Source organism: Eleutherodactylus coqui, chromosome 5, assembly GCF_035609145.1.
Source record: "Eleutherodactylus coqui strain aEleCoq1 chromosome 5, aEleCoq1.hap1, whole genome shotgun sequence".
Lineage (NCBI taxonomy): Eukaryota > Metazoa > Chordata > Amphibia > Anura > Eleutherodactylidae > Eleutherodactylus > Eleutherodactylus coqui.
The window spans coordinates 177,082,732-177,105,892 of record NC_089841.1 but is presented as its reverse complement, the minus strand read 5'-3'; the positions used below and the strand labels follow the sequence as shown (position 1 = coordinate 177,105,892).

The 23,161-nt window shown below is 43.6% G+C and overlaps 1 protein-coding gene across 2 annotated transcripts in view; it reads right to left on the bottom strand.

The window, feature by feature from the left end:
• The window catches only part of TPCN1 (two pore segment channel 1), a 71,782-nt gene that overhangs the window by 46,382 nt on the left and 2,239 nt on the right, over positions 1 to 23,161 (bottom strand). For both annotated transcript variants that reach the window (XR_010792856.1, XM_066603828.1), the window contains exons 2-7: positions 20,208 to 20,462; positions 17,563 to 17,672; positions 8,416 to 8,592; positions 6,966 to 7,079; positions 5,902 to 6,032; positions 1,723 to 1,811 (exon numbers count right to left, since the gene is read on the bottom strand). Coding sequence is in view for 1 of the 2 variants with exons in the window: in XM_066603828.1 (XP_066459925.1) it covers positions 1,723 to 1,811; positions 5,902 to 6,032; positions 6,966 to 7,079; positions 8,416 to 8,592; positions 17,563 to 17,672; positions 20,208 to 20,313 (727 nt within the window). In the remaining variant the exon portion in view is untranslated. The remainder of the gene's footprint in view (positions 1 to 1,722; positions 1,812 to 5,901; positions 6,033 to 6,965; positions 7,080 to 8,415; positions 8,593 to 17,562; positions 17,673 to 20,207; positions 20,463 to 23,161) is intronic.

Sequence of the window (23,161 nt, the reverse complement as noted above, 5' to 3'; positions counted from 1 at the left end):
TCTAGCAGCGTGTAAAACATGCTCATCTGAATGCACCCTAAAGGCTGGCAGACAGAGTTGTAGCTAGTGCAGCTGAACTACTAGAGACCGCAACCTGTTATGGTGGACTCACACGTGCGGTTGTTTTACAGCCTTAAATGCTGAATTTGATATGGGTTTGTTATTCACTTGCTGCACATTTCACAGTTTGTAAAAAATTATAATGACCACCACTTTACACAGCTAGACATATTAGAAGATCTCAGGGAGACAAATGTTCACAAGTCATGATAAATGAGATTTGTCCCAAGAGGTGGACTCCCACTGAACAATTATGACCTATCATGAGGATAGCTCAACAATACTAGAAGTCCTGGACAACCCCTTTAAGGCTTCCTTCAAATGCACATTTTTTGCAGCTATATGTTTGGAGCTTGTAAAAAAAACATTCGTGCTTGGGTAGCATTTTCTCCCCTCCCCCCCTCCGTGCACAGTTTTTGCATACTTCTTTTCAGGAGATTTTTTATAGAAAAATGCATGGAAAAAAAAAAGAAAAAAAAGATGCCATTGACCTGCCAAAAACAAGATACAAGTTAACTTGAAGCAAACATCTGGCCATGGTGTTTTTGTATAAGAAAGAAAAAAAAAAGGCCACTAAAAACCCAAAAAACTAAAACAAGATTTTTTGTTATTCACCATAAAATCCTTTTCCTGGATGTTCATTGGAGGTCATAGTGAAGCCCTTGGGTATAGCTCCTGCCACTAGGAGGTGGACATCAAGCAAAGGAAGAGTGGACTCCTCCTACCAGCTGTAGCCACGCAGCTAAATCAGTTTGTACACAAGCAGAGGGAGAGGTAAGGCCCACAGGTTAAAGGCCCTTTTACATGCAAGGATTATCATTCAAACTTCGTTCTAACGGCCAAAACTAACCGATAATTCTTACATGTAAACACGGGTTGTCGTGCAGTTTTTCGTTGAGCGATGGATTTCAACCCGCACAAAATCCATCGTTGAAGCCGCTGATAGACGGAGGGAATTCTTTCATTTAAACACATTTCGCTTGGTCTTTCAAAAAACTCCAGAATGAATATGTTTACCTTGTATACACAATGAGTTCATTGATTATGCAAGGCAAACAGATGCCGGGGGCACAGGAAATTGGAGGCAGGATCGATCATAAGTAGCGGAAATCCCACGCAATCGTAGGAGGGCCAAATTCAAGCGCATTCCCTGTGCAAATGCGAAGGAACGCCTCTTTCTCATGACTGAACGAGGACAGGCTCCAAGAGGAAGCGACCGAAAGAGCATTTGACCAAAGGGGCGTAGGCAGGCTGGAAGGGGTGCGACCAAAAAAAGATTGGCAAGCCAGAGGAGGAGGTGACCAAAAGGGGAGTGGGCAGGCGGAAAGGGGAAGCTGAGAGTACGTCATCGAAGTTTGATGCGTGGTTGCAGTGACTGAAAGCGATCACTGGGTCCGAATAAGTGGTCATAGTTCCCATAACACTGTGTAGCCCAAGACAACCAGTCCAAAGGTGGCTACAGGAGGGGTATAGCTGGTGGGAAGAGTCAACTCTTCCTTTGCTTAGTCTCCACCTCCCAGTGGCAGGAGCTATACCCAAGGCCTTCGCTATGTTCCCCAATGACGCCGCTGAGAAATAACATTTTTCATAGAAACACTGTATGAGAAAACATCCTAATACAAGTTAGTAGTGCACAAATATATCTTCAATGAAATAACATACCTAGGATAGCAAATATAACCATGAAGAACAAGAGGAGAAGTAGGATATCTATAAAAGGTGGCAGAGACTGGAAAATCTGACGCAGGTTCCTATGGAATAAATGGAGTAAAAACACATTCTTAATACAGAATTCTTACTGACGGACAGCCTAGTTATCACTACAGTCCTAAAAGATACCGCTCGCTGCTCAGCTGGCCTGGTGTTCAAAAACTAGTGCACAAGATCATGCATAAAGGCGCTTTTATATAAGGTTCATTTACCCAATCATTTGCCTGTGTAAAGCACCAAACATACAGCCAACAAACAAGCAAAGGCTTGTTTTTAGCTAATGTCCGCCATGTGTGAACGGTATAAATGAGCGCCGAACAACATGCTTTGTCGTTCAGCACTTGTTTACAATAGCCGAGGATAGTGCACGGTAAATGTGCCTTTAAGTTATGTGTCTGGTGAAATGAATTAAGCTGCTGCTGTTTACTGATCTGCAATGTTTATTGTGTGTCTCAGTTTAGTACTTTGTACGTTTTAGTGCTATATATGGTTTGCTGTTATTGTTTACGGGTTGTTCTAGGTTCACATAAGCCATATATAGAATAAAACCTAAGCTAATGGAATTTCTATTTTCTAAGCTGCATGGCATGAAATATAAGTCACATGAAATACTGCAAACAGCCTCAACATCAACATCATCTCAGACTATTTTTATTATCCCAATGTATCCAAGATGAAAAATGAAGCAACTTAGTAATCCGGCTTTTCTTTCTATAGCTCCTATGCAAACATATGCATCTTCATGGCAATAGACAATAAACCAAGCATTGTGTGAGCCCATAGTCATAATCTCATCCATCTGCCTTTACTTTTTGCTAACATACAGTTTAGCAAGAAGTAGGATATAGATGTTATCTTCTATAATGGAGACACATCAGTCTGCAGAGGTACTCAAAATGTCTACTAAGATTTTGAAACTTAGAACACAAATAGATAAGTATACAAGTGGTATTAGAGTGGTTTCACACTTGCGCCTGGGGGGGGCGGTTCTGCTTTCCTGCCCCATTCGGGGAGCAGGAAATTCCTGTAGCCATAAGGGTACGTCTCTGGATGGAACTGAACAACGTCAGGCAGACCCCATTGCCACCTGCGTTCCACCCCAGCTACCCAGTTTTAGGACGGAACTTAAAGTGCTTCTTCTTCTGCTTCTCGTAGCCGCATCCGTGACGGAAGCTCCGAGGTTCCGATGCTGGTGTGAAACCACCCGTACACAGAATGACAAGGTGTTTAACAAAAGAACTGAATATAAAGGGGGAAGACAGGATTGGGTAGGAAAGGATAAGGAAGGTGCACAAGTAATTCAGCATCAACACTCATAAAGACTATGTTCTAACGCGGCAGTTGTTGGTGGAGGAGAGTGAACCAGAAGGACAAAACACTGAGGAGGCAGACATGAAACCCCGCATTTGCTTTAAATCTGAATAGAACGACACGAGTCAGAATACTGGAACACCATCAAGTCCCTCCGTTTGTTGAAATATTTATCTCAAAGAGCTAGCGTTCTTCCATTCTATTTAGGAGTAGCATACTGTTCCTCTAAGAGGGGTTCCTGACTCCAATGAAAAAAGGAGAACATTTTTTAATGTGCAAAGGAGACTGTATGTCTGGGAAAGTGCGTGGGGATCATGTAGGGTTTCTGAGTGTATGGAATAGAGATTCTGGTCACTTCAGAAGTAAGGGTGAAGACTCCAACTGGACATTGTGTATCGGCGCACAGCTCCACCATGTGTGACATCATCCCCATCCCTACACCACAGCTCCACCATGTGTGACATCATCCCCATCCCTACACCACAGCTCCACCATGTGTGACATCATCCCCATCCCTACACCACAGCTCCACCATGTGTGGCATCACCCCGATCCCTACACCACAGCTCCACCATGTGTGGCATCACCCCGATCCCTACACCACAGCTCCACCATGTGTGGCATCACCCCGATCCCTACACCACAGCTCCACCATGTGTGACATCACCCCCATCCCTACACCACAGCTCCACCATGTGTGACATCACTCCCATCCCTACACCACAGTTCCACCATGTGTGACATCACTCCCATCCCTACACCACAGTTCCACCATGTGTGACATCACTCCCATCCCTACACCACAGTTCCACCATGTGTGACATCACTCCCATCCCTACACCACAGCTCCACCATGTGTGACATCACTCCCATCCCTACACCACAGTTCCACCATGTGTGACATCACCCCCATCCCTACACCACAGCTCCACCATGTGTGACATCACTCCCATCCCTACACCACAGTTCCACCATGTGTGACATCACTCCCATCCCTACACCACAGTTCCACCATGTGTGACATCACTCCCATCCCTACACCACAGTTCCACCATGTGTGACATCACTCCCATCCCTACACCACAGTTCCACCATGTGTGACATCACTCCCATCCCTACACCACAGCTCCACCATGTGTGACATCACCTCCATCCCTACACCACAGCTCCACCATGTGTGACATCATCCCCATCCCTACACCACAGCTCCACCATGTGTGACATCATCCCCATCCCTACACCACAGCTCCACCATGTGTGACATCATCCCCATCCCTACACCATGTGTGACATCATCCCCATCCCTACACCATGTGTGACATCATCCCCATCCCTACACCATGTGTGACATCATCCCCTCATTCCTACACCATGTGTGACATCATCCCCTCATTCCTACACCATGTGTGACATCATCCCCTCATTCCTACACCATGTGTGACATCATCCCCTCATTCCTACACCATGTGTGACATCATCCCCTCATTCCTACACCACGTGTGACATCATCCCCTCATTCCTACACCACATCTCCACCATGTGTCACATCAACCCCTTATTTATACACCACATCTCCACCATGTTTCTGGAACTACTGTGTACCAGCGTTGTAATAAGGTGGGCACCCTGTACAAACATTAAATAATTTTGAAAGATGTCTCTGTACCTTATTGGAGATGAGCGCTTTGTGGGCAAATAAGAAATAGTTTGTCCACTGAGGCCCATCAATGGTTTTCCTCAACTCACTTTCCAATGGAGTAGTAGGAAAATAGGAAATTGTTTAATTAAGACTATTTGTAAAGTTGCTTCATTTTTCATTTGAGATGCACTGTCCCAATAAAGAAAAAACAGGTTGTAAAGGTGAGCATAGCCTTTAAATAAAAAGCGGAGCTTCATTTCAGTCTCCTTGGTAAAATTGTTATACAGATAATATCATTTTGGGAAAATTAGCAAACATGATAGAAATGATAAATTATAATAATAATTATAATCTACAATGCTTTCTTAATAGGAACTTGTTAAGTCCTATAAGCATCTCAAACTAAGTTTATGGGCTCATAGGGCAGGGGCTACTGTTTATACTCACCTGCCTCCCAGGAAGCTGATATACACATCAGACTCATCTTTTTATTCAGTATGTGCGCATACATTTTGTCCTCAGTGTGTGAGCATGCAATGAATGTATTAGGTCATGTATTTATTTGTTTGCTGCCTCCCCGTCTTTGTTCGGATCCTGCCGCTGTCCTCCTTGTCGGTCCTTCAGTCTTTAGCCCTTGTCTGTGTACGCTTGCCATTGCACAGTTCCAGTCTCTGTGGTTTGTATCGTCCAGTCCTGTGTCCTATCAGGGATACTAAGGCCCGAGAGGAAGACCATGTGGCCGTCCTCGTTAGGGCGCCTACCCCACTTTTAGGCAGGGGCACTCCCACCTTTTTGACTAGCAAAGGGCAAGATTTACCCTCTGACCACCAAGAGTTAGCTGCTAAGCCCAACGGGTAGGTTGGCACAGTGGATCCACACTTACAGTCCTTAACAGAATGCAGACATGAATCCAATACATACACCAAGTGCTGACTTTCCGAGTGTACAGCAAGGGAAAAGAGAGGCAAGAAAGCATAAATAGCATGTCCTGGACCCCAGTGGCACCTGTCCTATGAGGCCACAAACTTAGGTCTTATGAGCACCATAAACTAACAGGTTCCCTTTAGATATGCATTAATTTTAGTTACTTTTGTGTGTAACATTTATGTCTGAGCATTTTAATTATTGTGTGTAATACTAGAAATAACAAAAATTAAGAACAAGATACAAACTATTCTTACCTTCGGACAGCCCCACAATATCTGCAGTCCACTAAAAAAATAGGTCGCAATGCTCTTGTTACACGTACATGGGATGTTTGCCTGATTAGAACCACAATAGCTTCAACAAACTGAACCCATAACACCAAACTCTGCAAAGAAGTAAACAGAAAGTCTAAAAATCCAAAAATTAATCACAAATTAAAGAGTCTATCTTCAGTTGATAACAATTAGTTTACAAAAATGTCCCTACATTTAAAGAGAAAGCAACACTGTTGGCCTATTAGCATAGGCCACTGATGTGTTATTGCTGAGAGGGCTGATCATGTGTCATTGCTGAGGGGGCGTCTGGAGTCCTTTCACATGCGATGCCAACGCCAGATTCTCCGTGTCCGTTGGTTTGACTTCATCAGAAACAGCGAGATACAGGCCTGCACAGGGCTTGAGTCATTCACAAAAACAATAACAAGGAGACGACTTGCACTTTTTGGTCATGCTGCACACTTGTCAGAAGCTGTCCCGGCCCACGGTGGTCTAACCGTAGCAATTGCTAGGATAATCGAGAGACGACCCCCTGCCGGATAGCGGAGGCCTCCTGGTTTGCCGCGGGGCTCCTGGGTGCAACAGATAGGCAACGGTACCTCCTCCGACATCAACCCCAAATGGAACAATGCTCTCGGTCGTGGTCATTCTAGATCAGAGCTACGGACCCGTGTCGTCCAAGCGAGATAACTAACAAACTGATCAGCAATGCAAAAGGATCACAGCACACGAGCAAGTGAGGTGGCCCCTTCCATGCTTATTCTGTCACATCATCCTGTCCATACACGCATCTGTGCCTGCTAATGCAGCACAGCCCCTTGGTTCTGTTGACATTGGAGTCTTGGTGGTCGGATCCAACATTAACCCATGGACAGCCATTAATACTTTTTCTAGAAACCCCCTATAGGTAAAAAGCTATGTAAAATAAGCATAATAATAGTATTTCTTGATGACAAGGACCCAAGTTTTCCATTGAGGCGATATCAAGAAAGTGGAATGAAAAATACAGTAAAGTTGTGAAGGAGAACGGTTTAAAGACTAACCTTCAACACAGTCCTGCGATGCCTAAGAAATGTCCAAAAACCAAGCCATCTCATCTTCATGCAAAGTTCAAAAACAACCAGCGCCAGGGCCAGCAATTCCAGCGTGGCATGAACCTTAAATATCAGCATTACAGAAAAAATAAATTAGGAAGGTAAGGGGTACACATATATAATAATTTAAGTCATTTTCCCACTTTCGACTCCTGTTTTTGGTCCAAAGAATACAGTATAGAGTTTCTATATAGATGGTAAATACAGCCATGTGAATGATGCTTCTTCAGATATTGACAGTTCTGCTTTTTGAAGCCTTTTCTATCGATTTTTGAAAAACTGATTGCTGCAGCATTCAGCGCCACACGCGGAGCTGCTCTTGCCAACACAGAGCACCTCTGTCGATTGAATAAGGCGAGGGCTATAGGGCGACTTTGGCCGCAGTAGGGGCCATGCAACCAAAAAGTGTTCTGTAGCCCTGTGACCTTGTATTGCCAGTGACGCCAATGCGGTCATGGAGTGAGTCGAAGATCGTTGCAACTGCAACCTGCGTAAAAAAAACTGTCTCAGTGGATTTTTTTTGTGGCCTGCAGGTCGCAGAAACCTGCAACTTGCACCACAGACTCATTGACTTCAATGGTAGTGTGAAGTCAAATGACCAAAAGCTGCTATGTAGTCCTCGCCTAAAACAGCTGATTGCTGCTGAGAGAGACACTAAGCAAGTCCAGGATCCAACAGAACTGTCCCAGATTTCGGGCGCTGTCCTGGGAAGACACCTGGCAGCATTAGCTTTCCCAGCAAGCCAAAGAGTGAATATACCATGTCAGCAATGGCATGAAATCAGCATTGCTCACTAACTGTTCAGTTGATTGCATTTGGAAGAAAATAATGCGGTGCTTAGAAATGTTGCTTGTACAGATTATTAGGGACACTGACATCCTGTTGGAAATGACTGCCTTGCAGATCAAGAATAGGAAGCACATCGTAACTATCAAGAACTAGTAAGAAATTCAGATTGGTGCATGAAAATGGCACTATAGCTTTGTGTTAGGGGGTCTTCTTCATTTGTGTTCCTCTCTCAAGCCTTTACTTACTCAACCCCATTTTCCCTAAAAGGCATGCTCATAGGAGTGACTAATATTGGCCATTGAATCATCACTTTTGTAATAATGTGTGATTGTTTTCAGTAGATATGATACCTTTTATTGGCAAAAATACATCATGCTGTTGTGAGCTTTCCAACCTCTCAGGGTTCTTCCTCAGACCCCGAGAGGTCTGAAAGCTTGCTATAACATTATGTATTTTTCTTAGCCATTAAAAGCTATCATTACTACAAGATTACTTGGTTTCTCTTACTGAGAACAATCACACTTTGCTCTACTGGCTAACACCGTGCCAAACTTTTCTTGTTTTATGTAATAAGGGAACTACTGCAGACATTCAAGGACTTCATACGTACATAGATGTCAAGGCGAAGGAAGGGGACAGCCGGTGCCTCACACAGGGAAAGCAGTAGCAACAGCAGCCCAGTACTTAATTCCAGCATGTAGAATAAATGATTGTGAGCAAAAAGGTAAGCAGCAAGTGCCTTGGGGTCCCGCGGATGTGTGTAAAACTTGTCATTATTCTTTCCCTCCTGAAAATCAGAAGAAACAGATTATTGTACAAATGGAACAGTTTAATGTTCTGTGAATAGATAGGAGAACTACAGCTTATAAATTTGGGTAAAACCAAAATATAAAATCCGCAGTTTCTAATCGACATAAACGACACGTAAGAAATGATTCATCTCTCAAAGCCACAATCAACTGAAACCAAACCTGGATACCAAAAAGCTGTTTTATAATAATGTACTCATTACTGTAACTTATAAGAACATTAAAAAAAGTTCCAAAGAGATCGATGACCACAAGGATACAAGCCGAGTGATAGTATACAGATTACAGAACACTGAGGTCAGCCACAGCTCCTCCAGTCGGAACGCTTACCTTGATACATTACAACGTTGGATTTCCATGAACAACAGGCGGCCGGGAGCGCCACTGAGTGGGGAAAATGTATGAAGAGACTGCAGAACTAAAACCAGCGCTGCTGCATCTTCATGTGTAGGACAGCTATGATTCCCAACATTGTGACCTCCAGCGATCAATAAGTAAATGCATTTCTTAGCAAAATGCCGTCACTTTCTTAAAAATAAAAAAATACACCTCTTTAAAAAAAAAAAATAAAAAAAATAAAATTAAATATCAGGAGTTGTTGTTTTGCTGTAGATCTCGGCATGCAGTTACGTCTCGCAGATATGCAAATGATTAGAGTTGTGGTGTGATTAGATGAACGGTCTTACCACCATGGCCCTAAAAGTGGTTCCACCCTAGAAAAAGGCTCTCAGATGCTATTTTTGTGTAGTGACCTCTTTGTCCACTTGTGTAGAGCTGGTTGACCACTAGACATGCCTTTATGATGCAATCGAAGAGATTTTGTCCAGTTAACAGAGTTTGAGAAGGAGAGTATTATTGATATCTGAGAAGTTGGTGTTCGAAAAGACGAATAGCCGACCACCTGGGCCATTCTTGGGCCGTTCTAACCAGACTGTTAGATGTTGGGACCAGTGGATGTGTGAAGGCATGCACACAAGGTGAGCGGGCTCAGGATGCTCTCGACAGACCACCTGCAGGGAGGATTATCCAAACAAGCAGCACGAGCAGCGCCAACTGTTTCTTTGTCCGCCACCATCGTTACAGGTCCCTGTGTCTGTTGGAACCATTTCCACATGCTTGGCTGAGGGATATTCGGTCTCGCGACGCCCATTACGTACACGGCCTTTGACAACCACCGTGGTGTTGTGAACAATGAAACTGGACTGCTACAGAGTGGAACCAAGTTGTCTTCAACAACGAATCCAGGTTTATTTTGGGCACCGATCACAGCCGTGTTTCTGTCTAGAGACCTAGGATTAAGCATCTCAATCTTGCCCTTGCTGTGAAATGCCACGCTGCTCGTGTGATGGTCTGGGGCCTATAGCATACAACAGTCAGTCACCCCTAGTAGTGTTACAAGGAACAATAACAGCTCAGCGATAGGTTTAGGACATCCTGCAGCCACTTGTGTTCCTCTCATGGCGGCTTCCAAGAGGCATTTTTCGGCAGGATAATGCTTGGCCGCACACACAAGGATGTGACAGGAGCCGCCACAACATTGTCACACTTCCGTACTTGCCCAGATTTAATCGCCAATAGGACATCTATGGGGCCATCTGGGATGCCAACTTCGACAGCCTGTGAGTTTGCATGATGTAGAGGCTCGGTTATAGCAAATGTGAACCGTTATGCCACAGGATACCATATGGTGTCTGTATGCTTTCATGCTCACCTGTATCACATCTTACATTCAAGCTAGAGGCGGCACAATAGGCTACTAGAGCCTTCCTTCTGCAATAAATTATCATTTTGCTTCAATATTTTAATCACTTACATCAACGTTATAGTCACACATAGAAAGTTTAATTCTATTCCGACTACTCCTTCTACATGCTCGTTTCTTTTTTACAATGAGTGATTATATACTAATTATATATAGACACACACACACGCTAGTAAATATTAGGAAGTTATAGTACCAGTGTTTCTGGTGGGCCAATGTGCCACACAGCTCAGCTACATGCACGTCACACACACACATGCACACGCACACAGCCCTGCTACGTTGCTTTTGCATTTGAGCTGCGCATGATGTATGTACTTCAACTGGTGGTTGAGGTGAAATTGTGGCTTGTCGCTGTGTCATGTAAGCTGCATTAGCCTCACGGCGGCATTGGACCCTCTGTGGTGACATGTTTGCACTACATCGACGGTCTGTTTCAACACTGGAGAACGGTTGACGATTAGATGAAGGCTGGACTGGTGTTGGTGGCATCAGCACTTGAGATAACATGATATCATGTTCAAGAGATCTGAAGAAAGTGGAGAATGACTATGCTTCAATGTTGTTGGTTAATATGCACCGCCAGATATGTAGGTGTATATTTTTTGGAATCTGAACACAGGTGTGCAGTAGTCTGACAACCAGCTACAAACTGCCAAACCGAGTACTGCTGTATCCATAGCAACTTAGGCCACAGGAGTTTGTGGGGGATGTAGCCCATAATTCCTCATTCAGTGCCGCAGGAGCATAAAAGACCTGTGATGACGTCATAGTCATGTGATCAGGGGGCAGAGCTGACGGTAACTGACATCACAGGTGCTGTCAGGCTCTGCATGTAACTCACACAAACTGACGGACAAGTGGTTGTTAGTAGTTTGATTTGGCTTAGAAAACTCAGACAGTTCATTATTTGTATGTGGATGTAGATCCCGTGTAGAAGACTCAGAAGAGGATTTTGGTATTAGATTTTAATTACACAAAATAGGCCAACAAAGTAAGCAGTTAAGGAACGGTTTACATCACATTTTTAATGCATATTTAGCCAATATGTTAAAAATGTACATAAAAACATATACAATTTTATTTTAAGCATACATGTAGGTTTTATTAGCATACATGTTAAACACAGAGTCATACATTTTTACATTAAAAAAAAACACACGTGTGTTTTTCACTAAAAAGTCTACCTTTAGTAATACATTTTTTTTAAATAATGGAGAGTAAATGAAAAAAAAAAAAAAAGATATTGCAAACATACAACTTTACATTTCCTTTTCACTATAATGTAAAATAAAAGAGTGCATGCATCAAGCATAGTTTTTTGTGGGACTGAAAAGAATGTTATGCTACACTTTTCTATCCTATCAAAAAAAAAAAGGAAAAAAATGTTAGGGAGTTAAAAGATACTAAAAAAGAATGCACTTGTCAACTACGCTTGACCAATTACAGTCTATATGTACGTCAAGCAATAGGTTTTAATAGTTTTTGTATTAAAACATACACAATGGATGGCTAACACATGATGTGAACAGTCCCTATATAAAGAGCATATTATAAACATCCAGCTGTAATTACGACAGTAAAAACCTTCAGTTAATTATTTGTTGAGTTACTTTGTTGCCCTTTGCTCAGCATTTATATCTGTAAGGATTACTGTTCACATTTCAGAATGCCCTGTGCAAGATCATAGAATGGGAGACTTGGAAGGGACCTCCAGGGTCATCGGGTCCAACCCCCTGCTCAGTGCAAAATCATTAAATCATCCCAGACAGAGGTCTGTCCAGCCTTTGTTTGAAGACTTCCATTGAAGGAGAACTCACCACCTCCCTTGGTAACCTGTTCCACTCATTGTTCACCCTCACTATCTACTTTGTGTCTCCTTCCTTTCAGTTTCATCCCATTGCTTCTAGTTTTTCCTTGTGCCGATGAAAATAGGGCTGATCCCTCTGCACTGTGACAGCCCTTCAGATATTGGCAGACAGCTATTAAGTCTCCTCTCAGCCTTCTTTTATACAAGCTAAACATTCACAGATTCTTTAACCGTTCCTCATAGGTCATGATTTTCAGACCGCTCACAATCTTGGTAACTCTTCTCTGAACTTGCTCCAGTTTGTTGAGGTTTTTTTTTTAAATGGTGGTGCCCAGAAATGGACATGGCATTCCAGATGAGGTCTGACTAAGGAAGAGTAGAGGGGGATAATAACCTCATGTGATCTAGACTCTGTACTTCTCTTAATACATCCCAGAATTGTGTTTGCCTTTTTTGCTGCTGCATCACACTGTTGACTTATGCTCAGTCTGTGATCTATTACTATACCGAAGTCTTTCACATGTTCTGCTTCAATTCCTCCCATTCTGTATGTGCTTTTTTCACTTTTCTTGCTCAGATATAGGACTTTGCATTTTCCCCTGTTAAATACTATTCTGTTAAGTCGCCGCCCACTGCTCAAGCTTGTCTAGATTTTTTTTGAATCCGCTCTCTTTTCCCCAAGGTTAGCTATCCCACCTAGCTTTGTGTCGTCGGCAAATATGATCAGTTTTTCCTCATCTAGATCATTTTAAAAAATGTTGAACAACACTGGTGTTGCGGCAGTTCTGGGATCGCTTCCCTTCAAGGTGGTCTGGTGCAGGTTTTGTATGTGTTTCTCTGTCTTCTGGCTTGGTGGATATGGTGCTAGGTGAGGCATGCTTGGCCTCACTTGGGGCATTTGTCAGGTCTTGTGCTTAGCTGAGCTGATTATTCTCAGTGTCTTCCTGGCTTTGGGTGTAGTCAGAGCTGGGAGCTGCAGGTCCTGTTTAACCTGTGTTTTCTAAAGCCAAGTACAGTGGTTTCTTTTCATCTCGTTTGTTGGATTTTTCTCCTATCCAATATAGGGTCAGCTAGTGGTCGAGGTACGTGGCCAGGTTCACCCTTCTCAGGGTGGGTTATCTGCATTTAGGTAGGTCCCTTCCCTGGGTTAGGCTATTTAGGGACATTGCTTTCTGTATTGCAGATGTCTGTATTGTTTTAAACTGTTTACTGTGCGTTTGTGTGAGATATGCAAGTTACGGATCCAGAGCGTCCTGGGTGGGTGTGACAATTGGTCACAGGCAATGCCTTGTTGTATCCCATTTGAGAAATTCTTCCAGTTGGATGTGTAGCCAATTCTGACCACTCTTTGAGTACATTCACTCAGCCAATTGTGAATCCACCTAACAGTTGTCTTGTCAATCCCATATTTGGTCATTTTTTTCAATAAAAATGATATGGGATATGTTGTCAAGTGCTTTACTAAAGTCAAGATCTACTATATTTACTACATTTTCCTGATCAACCCCGTCGGCGATTATGTCATAGAAGGAAATTAGATTAGTCTGGCATGACTTGTTTGTTACAAACCCATGCTGGCTCTGGTTAATTACTCCATTTTTATCCAAGTACTTGCATACATGCTGTTTTATGATTTATTTAAAGATCTTTCCTGGTATAGAAGTCAGACTTACAGGCCTGTAGTTTCCTGGATCCACCTTCTTCCTCTTTTTGAAGATAGGGACAACATTTTTCCCTCTTCAATCTTCTGGGACTTCTCCTGTTCAGGAATTTTCAAAGATTACAGCGAGTGGTTGTAATTCATTTGAACCTGGAGACTTGAATTCATTTAAGTTAGCTATGTGCTACCTCACCATCTCTCTGCTTATAGATAGCCAGCATTCTTTTTTTTCCCCAATAGCACAAGGAAAAATCAGCTGAGGTTACATCTACTTTTTGAGAGAAACCAGATACAAAATAGAAATGTAAAAGTTCGACCTTCTCAACATCATTTGTAACCAATTCATTGTTTTGCATCCTGTAAAAATCCTATTGCATATCTGACTTTTCTTTTGCTTTTGACATATCCGAAAAATCCTTTTTTTATTGCTTTTGACCCCTCCCCCATGCAAGCCACAAATCATTATCAGCTTTAGCTATTCTAACACTTGTCTTACAGATTCTGCAGACCGCATTATATTCTTCTTTAGATATCCCCCCTCTTTCCATATGAGCCCCATGTGGCACTGAGTGTTAAGGCAGCAGAAATACAGTCCTAAGTTCTCGCTCACGACCTGAAGGTTGCAGGTAGCCGGCTCTAGGTTGACTCAGCTTCCATCCTTCCGAGGTTGGTAAAATGAGTACCCAGCTTGCTGACTGGGGAAGGCAATGGAAAAAACAGTTTGCCAAGAAAAGGTCATGATGTACCATCACCCTAGGAGTCAGCCCTGACTCGGTGCTTGCACCAGGAGACTTTAACTTTACCTCTTACCATTTGATAAATATATTTTTCTTCCTTTCAACATTCAAGTTCTGTGTTCATCCATCCTGGTCTCTTTAAATGCTTCCCATTCTTCCTTCTTTTAGGGATTGTTAACGATTGTGCTTTGAGAATCTTATTTCACAATATTTCCCAACCTTCTTGGACATTTCTGTCCTTGAGAACATCCAGCCCTTGGATTCTTATCCTCTTTCTGAGTTCATTAAAATCTGCCTTTCTGAAATCCAACCTTGAAGTCTGAGTTTTCTCAGGTCTTCCTTCCCTTGTTATCTAAAATTCAAGGATAACATGATCACTGCCTCCTAAGGTCCCAGCCACCCTGAAAATGAAAATCCTGCAAACATAAGTTTCTTCTAGTCATAGGTAACAACATTTTATACAGCATTCCATAAATTGGGCATCATCACTACTTTAGTGTCACTCACACAAAAAGAAGAAAGCAGCAGGCATCACTAGACAAGTTTCTATAATACTCCTATCAATGTGCTCAGAATGTGACACTAAAAAGCAGCGTGTTCAAAATGCAGAAAACGCAGTGTGTATAGACAGACTGACACAAAGAATACGACTTGGAAATAAATGTCACAATATTTATTGAGACTATAACACCACATAACGTAGAGTTACAAATATTTAAAACAGTGTCCACTTACGCTCTATATTACAAGAAGAAGTCGCCCGTAGTGAACCATGTGCGTCCGCACTTCAATTTACACATTTTTCCGGATTCTGCATTCAGAGACAAATCGCAGCATGCTTTATTTTAGTGCGGTTCCCATTAAAGTCAATGGAAGCCGTCCGATCCGCGGCCAGTCCACAGTTGAAACTGCAGACAGGTGGCAGATTCCGCAGGAAAGCAGGGGTTTGAAAAAAAAAAAAAAAGTACCATATATGTGCACCGGCCGGCACTTCCTCACACATCCACATTACAGAAAAAAAGGCCCGGACAGGTACGCAGGGTCCTCGGCCGCGGGCAGGGTCGGATTCTGTTGTACACTCCCACATGCAGAATCCATATAAACATGAAAGCGACTGCTTCCAAACCCTGAAGAAACCTCTCTCAATGGTGCTAAGAGACGCCCTCATTATGTTCCATCTATTATAGCCAGCCACGTAGAATTAAAGCCATATACCACACCTTTGCAGTTGGGAGTGTTGTAATTGACTTCTATGATGTCCACTTCAGAACTGAAACTGTTGAGGACTAACTGTTGGACGCCCAGTGCACCATGTAAAAAGTGTTCTCCACGTTTAGGGAAAGGAGAACACTGAAAACAAAGTCTTTATGTACTAAATTAAACCAATTATCCTTCTGGTTAAGTCTATGGCTTGTCTCGCCATGGTGAAACTTGATAGGTCTACAGTGTTAAGTAATTTCATAACAATAGCTTCGATGTCACACTGTGATATAGCAGTCTTCATGTCACACGACCAAGGTCGCCACGTTGCCATAGCCTAAATATATTGTATTTGTAGGTTCTTCTGCACTTTTTATTACTAGAACCTCATGTTTACCTCATAAAAATTACATAAAAGTTACAAAGAAAAACGTAAAGAATAAAACATCAAGTAATTATTCTCTAGTAACTTATAAACATTATCAAGAATATATTAAGAAAAGCCAGTATACAGAATTAGGGCCCATTTACACGGAGTGATGATCGCTCAAAAATCGCTAAAAAGCGATAGTTTGAGCAAAAGCGTTGCGTGTAAATGTGCGCTCATTGTACACTTTTCCTGCAATGCTGGCTGATCGTTAGATTCAAACCAGCCTAAAAATCGTCGTTCAGCCTTATCAGCAGTTTTTCATGGGGAGTGCTGATAGCATTGTTTCTCGCTGGAGAACAAAAGAACTGAAAGCAGATAATAGCCCTATGGCTAAAGGTTGATTTAGACACAACGATAATCGCTCAAAAGATGTCGCTCAAGCGACTTTTGGCCGATCATCGTTGTGTCATTTACAGCGCAATATGATCGCTCAAGATGAGCGATCACCTTGCGCTGCCAGCGGAGGCTGCAGAAGAAAAGTGAGGTGTCCCGTCAAAAGTTCCTATCTTGACAGCACAGCATGGGCGGCTCCCATAGACTCCTATGCGGCACACTCGCTAATAGCAGCCACAATGTGCTCGCGGCTGCTATTCGTTCACCCAATTTAATGACGCTTGTGTGAAAATTAGGGCCCTTTTATATGGGCTGACAAATCATTCAGATTCCTGCATCCAGTGGAAATCTAAATGATCCTTCAGTGTAAGTGCATGCCCCGACTGAATGAGAATGCATTGGCTTCCCGTTAGTGGTTCAGTTTCTGCATACATACATCTGAATAATGGATCGGCCTCTGTATGAACGACTGCCTGTTACTGTGAATGGAGGCGGGTGGACTGGAACCATCTCGGGTCCACTCTACCTCCATTCACTAGCAGGTTGTCCGGTGTAAAAGGGTCCTTGATGTGGATTTCACCCCCTCATTGGAAAAGGTGGAATCTGCACTGAAATATGCAGCATAAATTGACATGCTGCAAATGTAAAACTCCTCCCACATGTCAATTCTGCAGTGGATTTCGTGTGGAACTTTCTGCATCGCGTAGACGATATTTCGTAAAGGTCATCCATATGGCTTGTGCTGTAGATGCTTTGGATTTTATGCAGTATTTCTGTCACGTGTGAATATACCCTTAGATTCTTGGTATAAAAATGCCATGTACCACACTTGCCCCCGTTTCGTCCCCGCCCCCCTCTGTGTGAGCTTTCCACGTTTGTTCCCAATTATTTTAGATGGCATTAATGCATTCTGTAAAACAACCAAGTCTTTTGTGCTATTATGGCTGCCTTATTGTAAGTGTACTTCCAAGACATTGTGCATGAAATAGAAAGGTCCGCCATATTGACTTTCTGACCTGGAGGTAGATAGCAGCTTCCTCGTAGCGCGTCTCCCAGCTGGGGTCTGCATCCTCCGGCACATGCACTTGCTCCATGCTTTCTACGTGGCATTCATACTCATCTGTGGCTGGAAGGAAAGTTTACAGATGTTATGTGTTTAAGAAAAGGAAGCGGGTCATGCAGTTTACAAATGATCACTAACAGCTTTGGTACACATTAACAAAAACACTAAAAATAACTCTGTACGCCTCGTGTGGACTTAAGAAGGTTATCTGGTATTCAGGTTTACACAGCTTAGACGTGCAGAATAATAAGACTATTTGCACTAGAAAAAGTATGTATGTCCCTAAACTACGTAATCTGTGTCTGTGCCATTCTGCAATGATCCTTCTCTCTCTCTCTCTCTCCCCCCTCCCTCAACACCCACCGCCTCCCGCTCACCCCTGACGCGCCCCCCAAGCCTGCTCAGACCAGTAAGCAGTTACTCGAGAAGAGCGATGCTTGCCCGAGTAACTGCTTTATCCGAGCGTGCTCGCTCATCTCTACCCTTAAGGTGCAACTAGTGAGGAGCAATGAAAGTGTCATATGATATCAGCCTGGAACAGTGCAACATGCAGACCTATGGTAGGTCAGAGACCCCTGGAGGCAACAAGGGGCTAAGGGGTGCAACAGGGCTGCCTGGAAGTAACGTGGCCAACTAGGTGGGGAGGTTGAGAAAGGGTGTTCCATGGAGAGAGGGTTCCTTGTTGCCAATATCATAAAAATATGCAAAAAGAGGCTTTGGAGGAGGGGCAGACAATGGCTGTACGGTAAGCGAGGGACATAGGGCATTATATTTACCTAATCCCATCTACTTACCTCATTTTCATCCTCTTTTCTTCAACTCCCCGAGGGCACCAGCATGGTCACAGTTTCAGAGACTACTGTGTTTCCCCAAAAATAAGACACTGTCATATTAATTTTTGCTCCAAAAGAGGCACGATGTCTTATTTTCAGGAGCGCCTTATACTCACTTAGCAGACAGCGTCCTGATCCCTTGCGCTGGTCTCCAGCGCTGCGGCAGGCTGCCATGTGTTCTGCACTGACAGCTTTCTCTTCCTGGTAACTAACCAGGTTTGAATACCCCGCCTCCAGCAAGATGAACCAATCACAGCCATTCAGTCATGTCATTCAATGGCTCTGAATGATCGAGCGCCGACTCTGATTGGCTAAGCCAGCGGCACTCATGATCCAATCACAACACTTGCTTGCTGGAAGCAGGGTATTCAAAGCCCCTCTACCAGAAAGAGAATGCTGTCAGCGCTGAGGATACAGCAGACTGCTGCAGTGTCGGAGACCAGCGCGAGGGATCCGGATGCCGCTGGCTAGGCGAGTATTGCTGTTTTTTTAATCTGGTGTAGCTAGGTCTTATTTTGGGGGGAGGGCTTAAATTTAAAGCCCCCCCCCCTGAAAATCAGGGTAGGGCTTATTATACTGGTAGGTCTTACTATCGGGGAAACACAGTAACACTTAATAGTGAAAAGGGGAAACTGGCAGGAATCTCATGTGAGCCCACAACTGGTGGGAAGCAGAGTGGTTACTGCCGCTCTGTTCCATTTTGTATTCTTGGAGGAGGGAGTAACAGTGTATCTGATGCAGCACAGTTTGTTCTCCCCACATAGGGAAAACCAGGGAAGGTAACTCATCCCTGATGGCCCGCTAGAGGGGAAAAAAATAATAAACGCAGAGAAGACCTGCAGATTAGGAGATCTGTCTCCTATGGACACTAAGCTAAAATGGATTTAGCTCAGTGCCTGCAGGAGGGGTATAGCTGGTGGGAGGGATTAACTCTTGCTTTATTTAGTGTTCGCCTCCTAGTGGTAGGAGCTATACCCAAAGTCTTCTGTGTCCCTCAATGACACGAATGAGAAAATGTTTTTTTAATGAAGACAACACCCTATAAGGACACATGGACATTGTAGAACAGAGTCCATCATTTGAGCTGAAACAAAGAACCAATTTGTACAAGCAGCTCCATTTCTGGCATCTTTGAAAACCCCTTTAATATGGGCCAACATTGTGGTTATATTTATCTGACTGCTGGGCATCCTTTCTTTTGATTGTTGCAGAGTCTCAGCATGTCCGGGCTGCTGTGTATGCACCATTGGGTGGGTGTGCAGACTACTGCATCTGTTTTATGCTTTTAAGATTAATCGGATTTCTTAAGTCCATGAAAGTAATATGAATAAAAATAACTCACATTCTTTTATTTCATGACTTCTTCATTTTAGGGTACTGTGGTTTGATACGGACTCCTACATAGAGTGAGAGTGATCAATGCGTGGAACAGGTCGCCACGGGAGGTGGAGAGTTTTCCTTCAAACAGAGTCTGGGATGATTTAGTGAATCCTGCACTGAGCAGGGGGTTGGACCCGATGACCCTAGAGGTCCATTCCAACTACCATTCTATGATTCTACACTACATATGCAGCAGGAGTCACAGTAACACTTAGTCACCGGCTTCAATCCAACTGCATGAGAAGTACAGAACACTACGGAACGATGGAAACTCTCACCTAGTTACAAAAGGAGCTTCTTATGGCCGTTTTGGCCGACTAAAAGAAAACACATTATCATCCCTATGTGTTACTAGCGGATATGACTGAAAAATTCAGAATCTTACCTAGTGGCACATCACCGCTGGTATCCACCTCGGGAAGATTAGCGCACCCTCCATTTTCTTCTAAAATGAATAAGAGCGGTTCATCGTCTTCCTGCTTTCCAGACATGGTGATTATAGGTCTTTCATCTGCAGACTAATCTCATGTATCTGAGGAATACAATGTAGAACCGGATGTGCAGCAGCTCTCACATTACGGAAGGAATGTAAAGAATTGCTCTTTCAGATCTTCAGGCTACAACGTTAATCACAAGGGTGCTGCGGATAACAAGGTTAGAACCATCAACAACACAATATGGATCTTAGACCGCCTGCATACGAATGACTTTGAATTATGGAATTTGCAATAGATACCACGTAGATGATGCACGGCATTACGCACAAATTCAAACCAATAGAGCAACCGCATGTCTGCTCACACGAGCGGACAACAACAGCAATTTTCCGCTCGCGATAAATAAATCGCAGCATGCTCTATTTTTTTTCGGATTCCGCGCAGACGGCTTCCATTGAAGGTACGTGCTGACCCCCGAAAGAAACAGGGTCGGATTCCGATGCGGGCTCCCACACGCGAAATTCGACTCATTTGTGTACAGGTGGCCTTAAGGTCCATTTAGACCTGCCGACTGAATGAGGGAACGATGTCAGCAATCGCTCGTGCAGCCAGTTTATACAGCAAATACATTATTGGCTCATTTAAGCAAATGAATAGCGAATGAGCCGACGAGGGTTTTTACAACTGCATAAAATGAACAGTGAGCAAAAAGTGAGCGATTTATCATCCGCCATTCGTTCGTTGGCTGCATTTACACTGAATGATTATTGTTCATTTTTGCTTGTTTTTTTAGAGCGATTATAATCCGTATAACAGAGTCTTTAGTAGTAACTAGAGATGAGCGAGCGTACTCGGAAAAGCACTACTCGCTCGATTAATTTGCTTTATCCGAGTATCGCTGTGCTCGTCCCTGAAGATTCGGGTGCCGGCACGGAGCGGGGAGCTGCAGGGGAGAGCGGGGAGGAACGGAGGTAAGATCTTTCTCTCCCTCTCTCCCGCCCGCTCCCCGCTGCGTCTCACCTGTCAGCCGCAGCGGCACCCGAATCTTCAGGGACGAGCACAGCGATACTCGGATAAAGCTAATTACTCGAGCGAGTAGTGCTTTTCCGAGTACGCTCGCTCATCTCTAGTAGTAACCATGTATAGAATGAGAACAATCACAATCTCTGCCTGTTGGTATAAAGCGGAACAACAAATTACATTTTCAACAGTTTCACATTCACCAAATCAAGATGCAGTCAATGTAAGAAGCTGTAAATACATCCCACCTATTGATCAGAAGCTTCATCTTTCAAAGTCTTATGTGCCATAAATACCCCGTATACACCAGAAGATGTCCAAGTCACATCACTTTCATTTGGAGTCTCCATCACTGTATCTATGTCATATTCATATAAATATGTAGCCTACATATCCGCTAAGTAGGGGTCACATCCTTCCCTGCTCGGGGCACCTCGTAAATCTACCACCTTTATATCTCCTATAAGGCCTCATGTCCACTAGCAAAATCGAATTGCGGATTCCCCTGTGGAATCCGCATTCAATTTTGCCCATAGGGATCCATTGGCCATCCGCGGGCAAATAAATTGAAATTTGCACCCACAGATGGCATTTTAATGGATTTGCCATCTGGAAGCCTATGGAAGCCGTCCGGTCCCGCGGTACACCCGCAGCTGAATTTCTGCTCTCCGGCGCGGGAGAGCAGGAGTTCAAATTAAAAAAAAAAAAAGAAGACTTTTTTAAATTAGTTAATTTCACATTGCTTTCTATGCTTGGATTGTTTTCCAAGGCACTGTAGACTGGACGACTGAAATCTTAGCAAATTCTGTCAGGAGAGCAGAAAAAGCTACTATTACAGAGGGCTGTATGAAAGTTCTAAGGGATGGTGGAGAACAGAGAAAGCTACTATTACAGAGGGCTGTATGAAAGTTCTGGGGGATGGTGGAGAACAGAGAAAGCTACTATTACAGAGGGCTGTATGAAAGTTCTGGGGGATGGTGGAGAACAGAGAAAGCTACTATTACAGAGGGCTGTATGAAAGTTCTGGGGGATGGTGGAGAACAGAGAAAGCTACTATTACAGGGGGCTGTATGAAAGTTCTGGGGGATGGTGGAGAACAGAGAAAGCTACTATTACAGAGGGCTGTATGAAAGTTCTGGGGGATGGCGGAGAGCAGAGAAAGCTACTATTACAGGGGGCTGTATGAAAGTTCTGGAAGACAGTGGAAAGCAGAGAAAGCTACTATTACAGGGGGCTGTATGAAAGTTCTGGAAGACAGTGGAGAGCAGAGAAAGCTACTATTACAGAGGGCTGTATGAAAGTTCTGGGGGGGTGGAGAGCAGAGAAAGCTACTATTACAGAGGGCTGTATGACAGGAGGTGCCAAAAACAGATAAGCGCAGCATTTATTTCTGCAGGGACTTAGGCCGGTCTTACATGAATGGATTTGAAATGTGGATTCTGCAATCGACGATTTTCAAATTTTTCTTCACACTCACGAATGCGAATTGCATTTTCTCTGTGCGGAAAAAAAATTGCAGCATGCTCTATTTCCATGGAAGGTGGTGAGTTCTCCTTCAATGTAAGTCTTCAAACAGAGGCTGGAGAGACATCTGTCTGGGATGATTTAGGGCTCCTGTCCTCGGGTGATGATTCGCTGGCGGTAAATCGACGGCGAATCACGCTGTCTGAAGCTTTTTCATAGCGTTGCTATGCAAAGTGCAGCCCCCCTGTAAACGAGAGGAGAATCACTGCGATTCTCCGCTTGTGGCTGGAAATCCGCAGCCGCGGTCATCTGCCGCGGGATACTGCAAAGCCCGTGGACAGGTAGCCTGTGAATCCTGCACTGAGCAGGGGGTTGGACCTGATGACCCTGGAGGTCCCTTCCAACTTTACTATTCTAT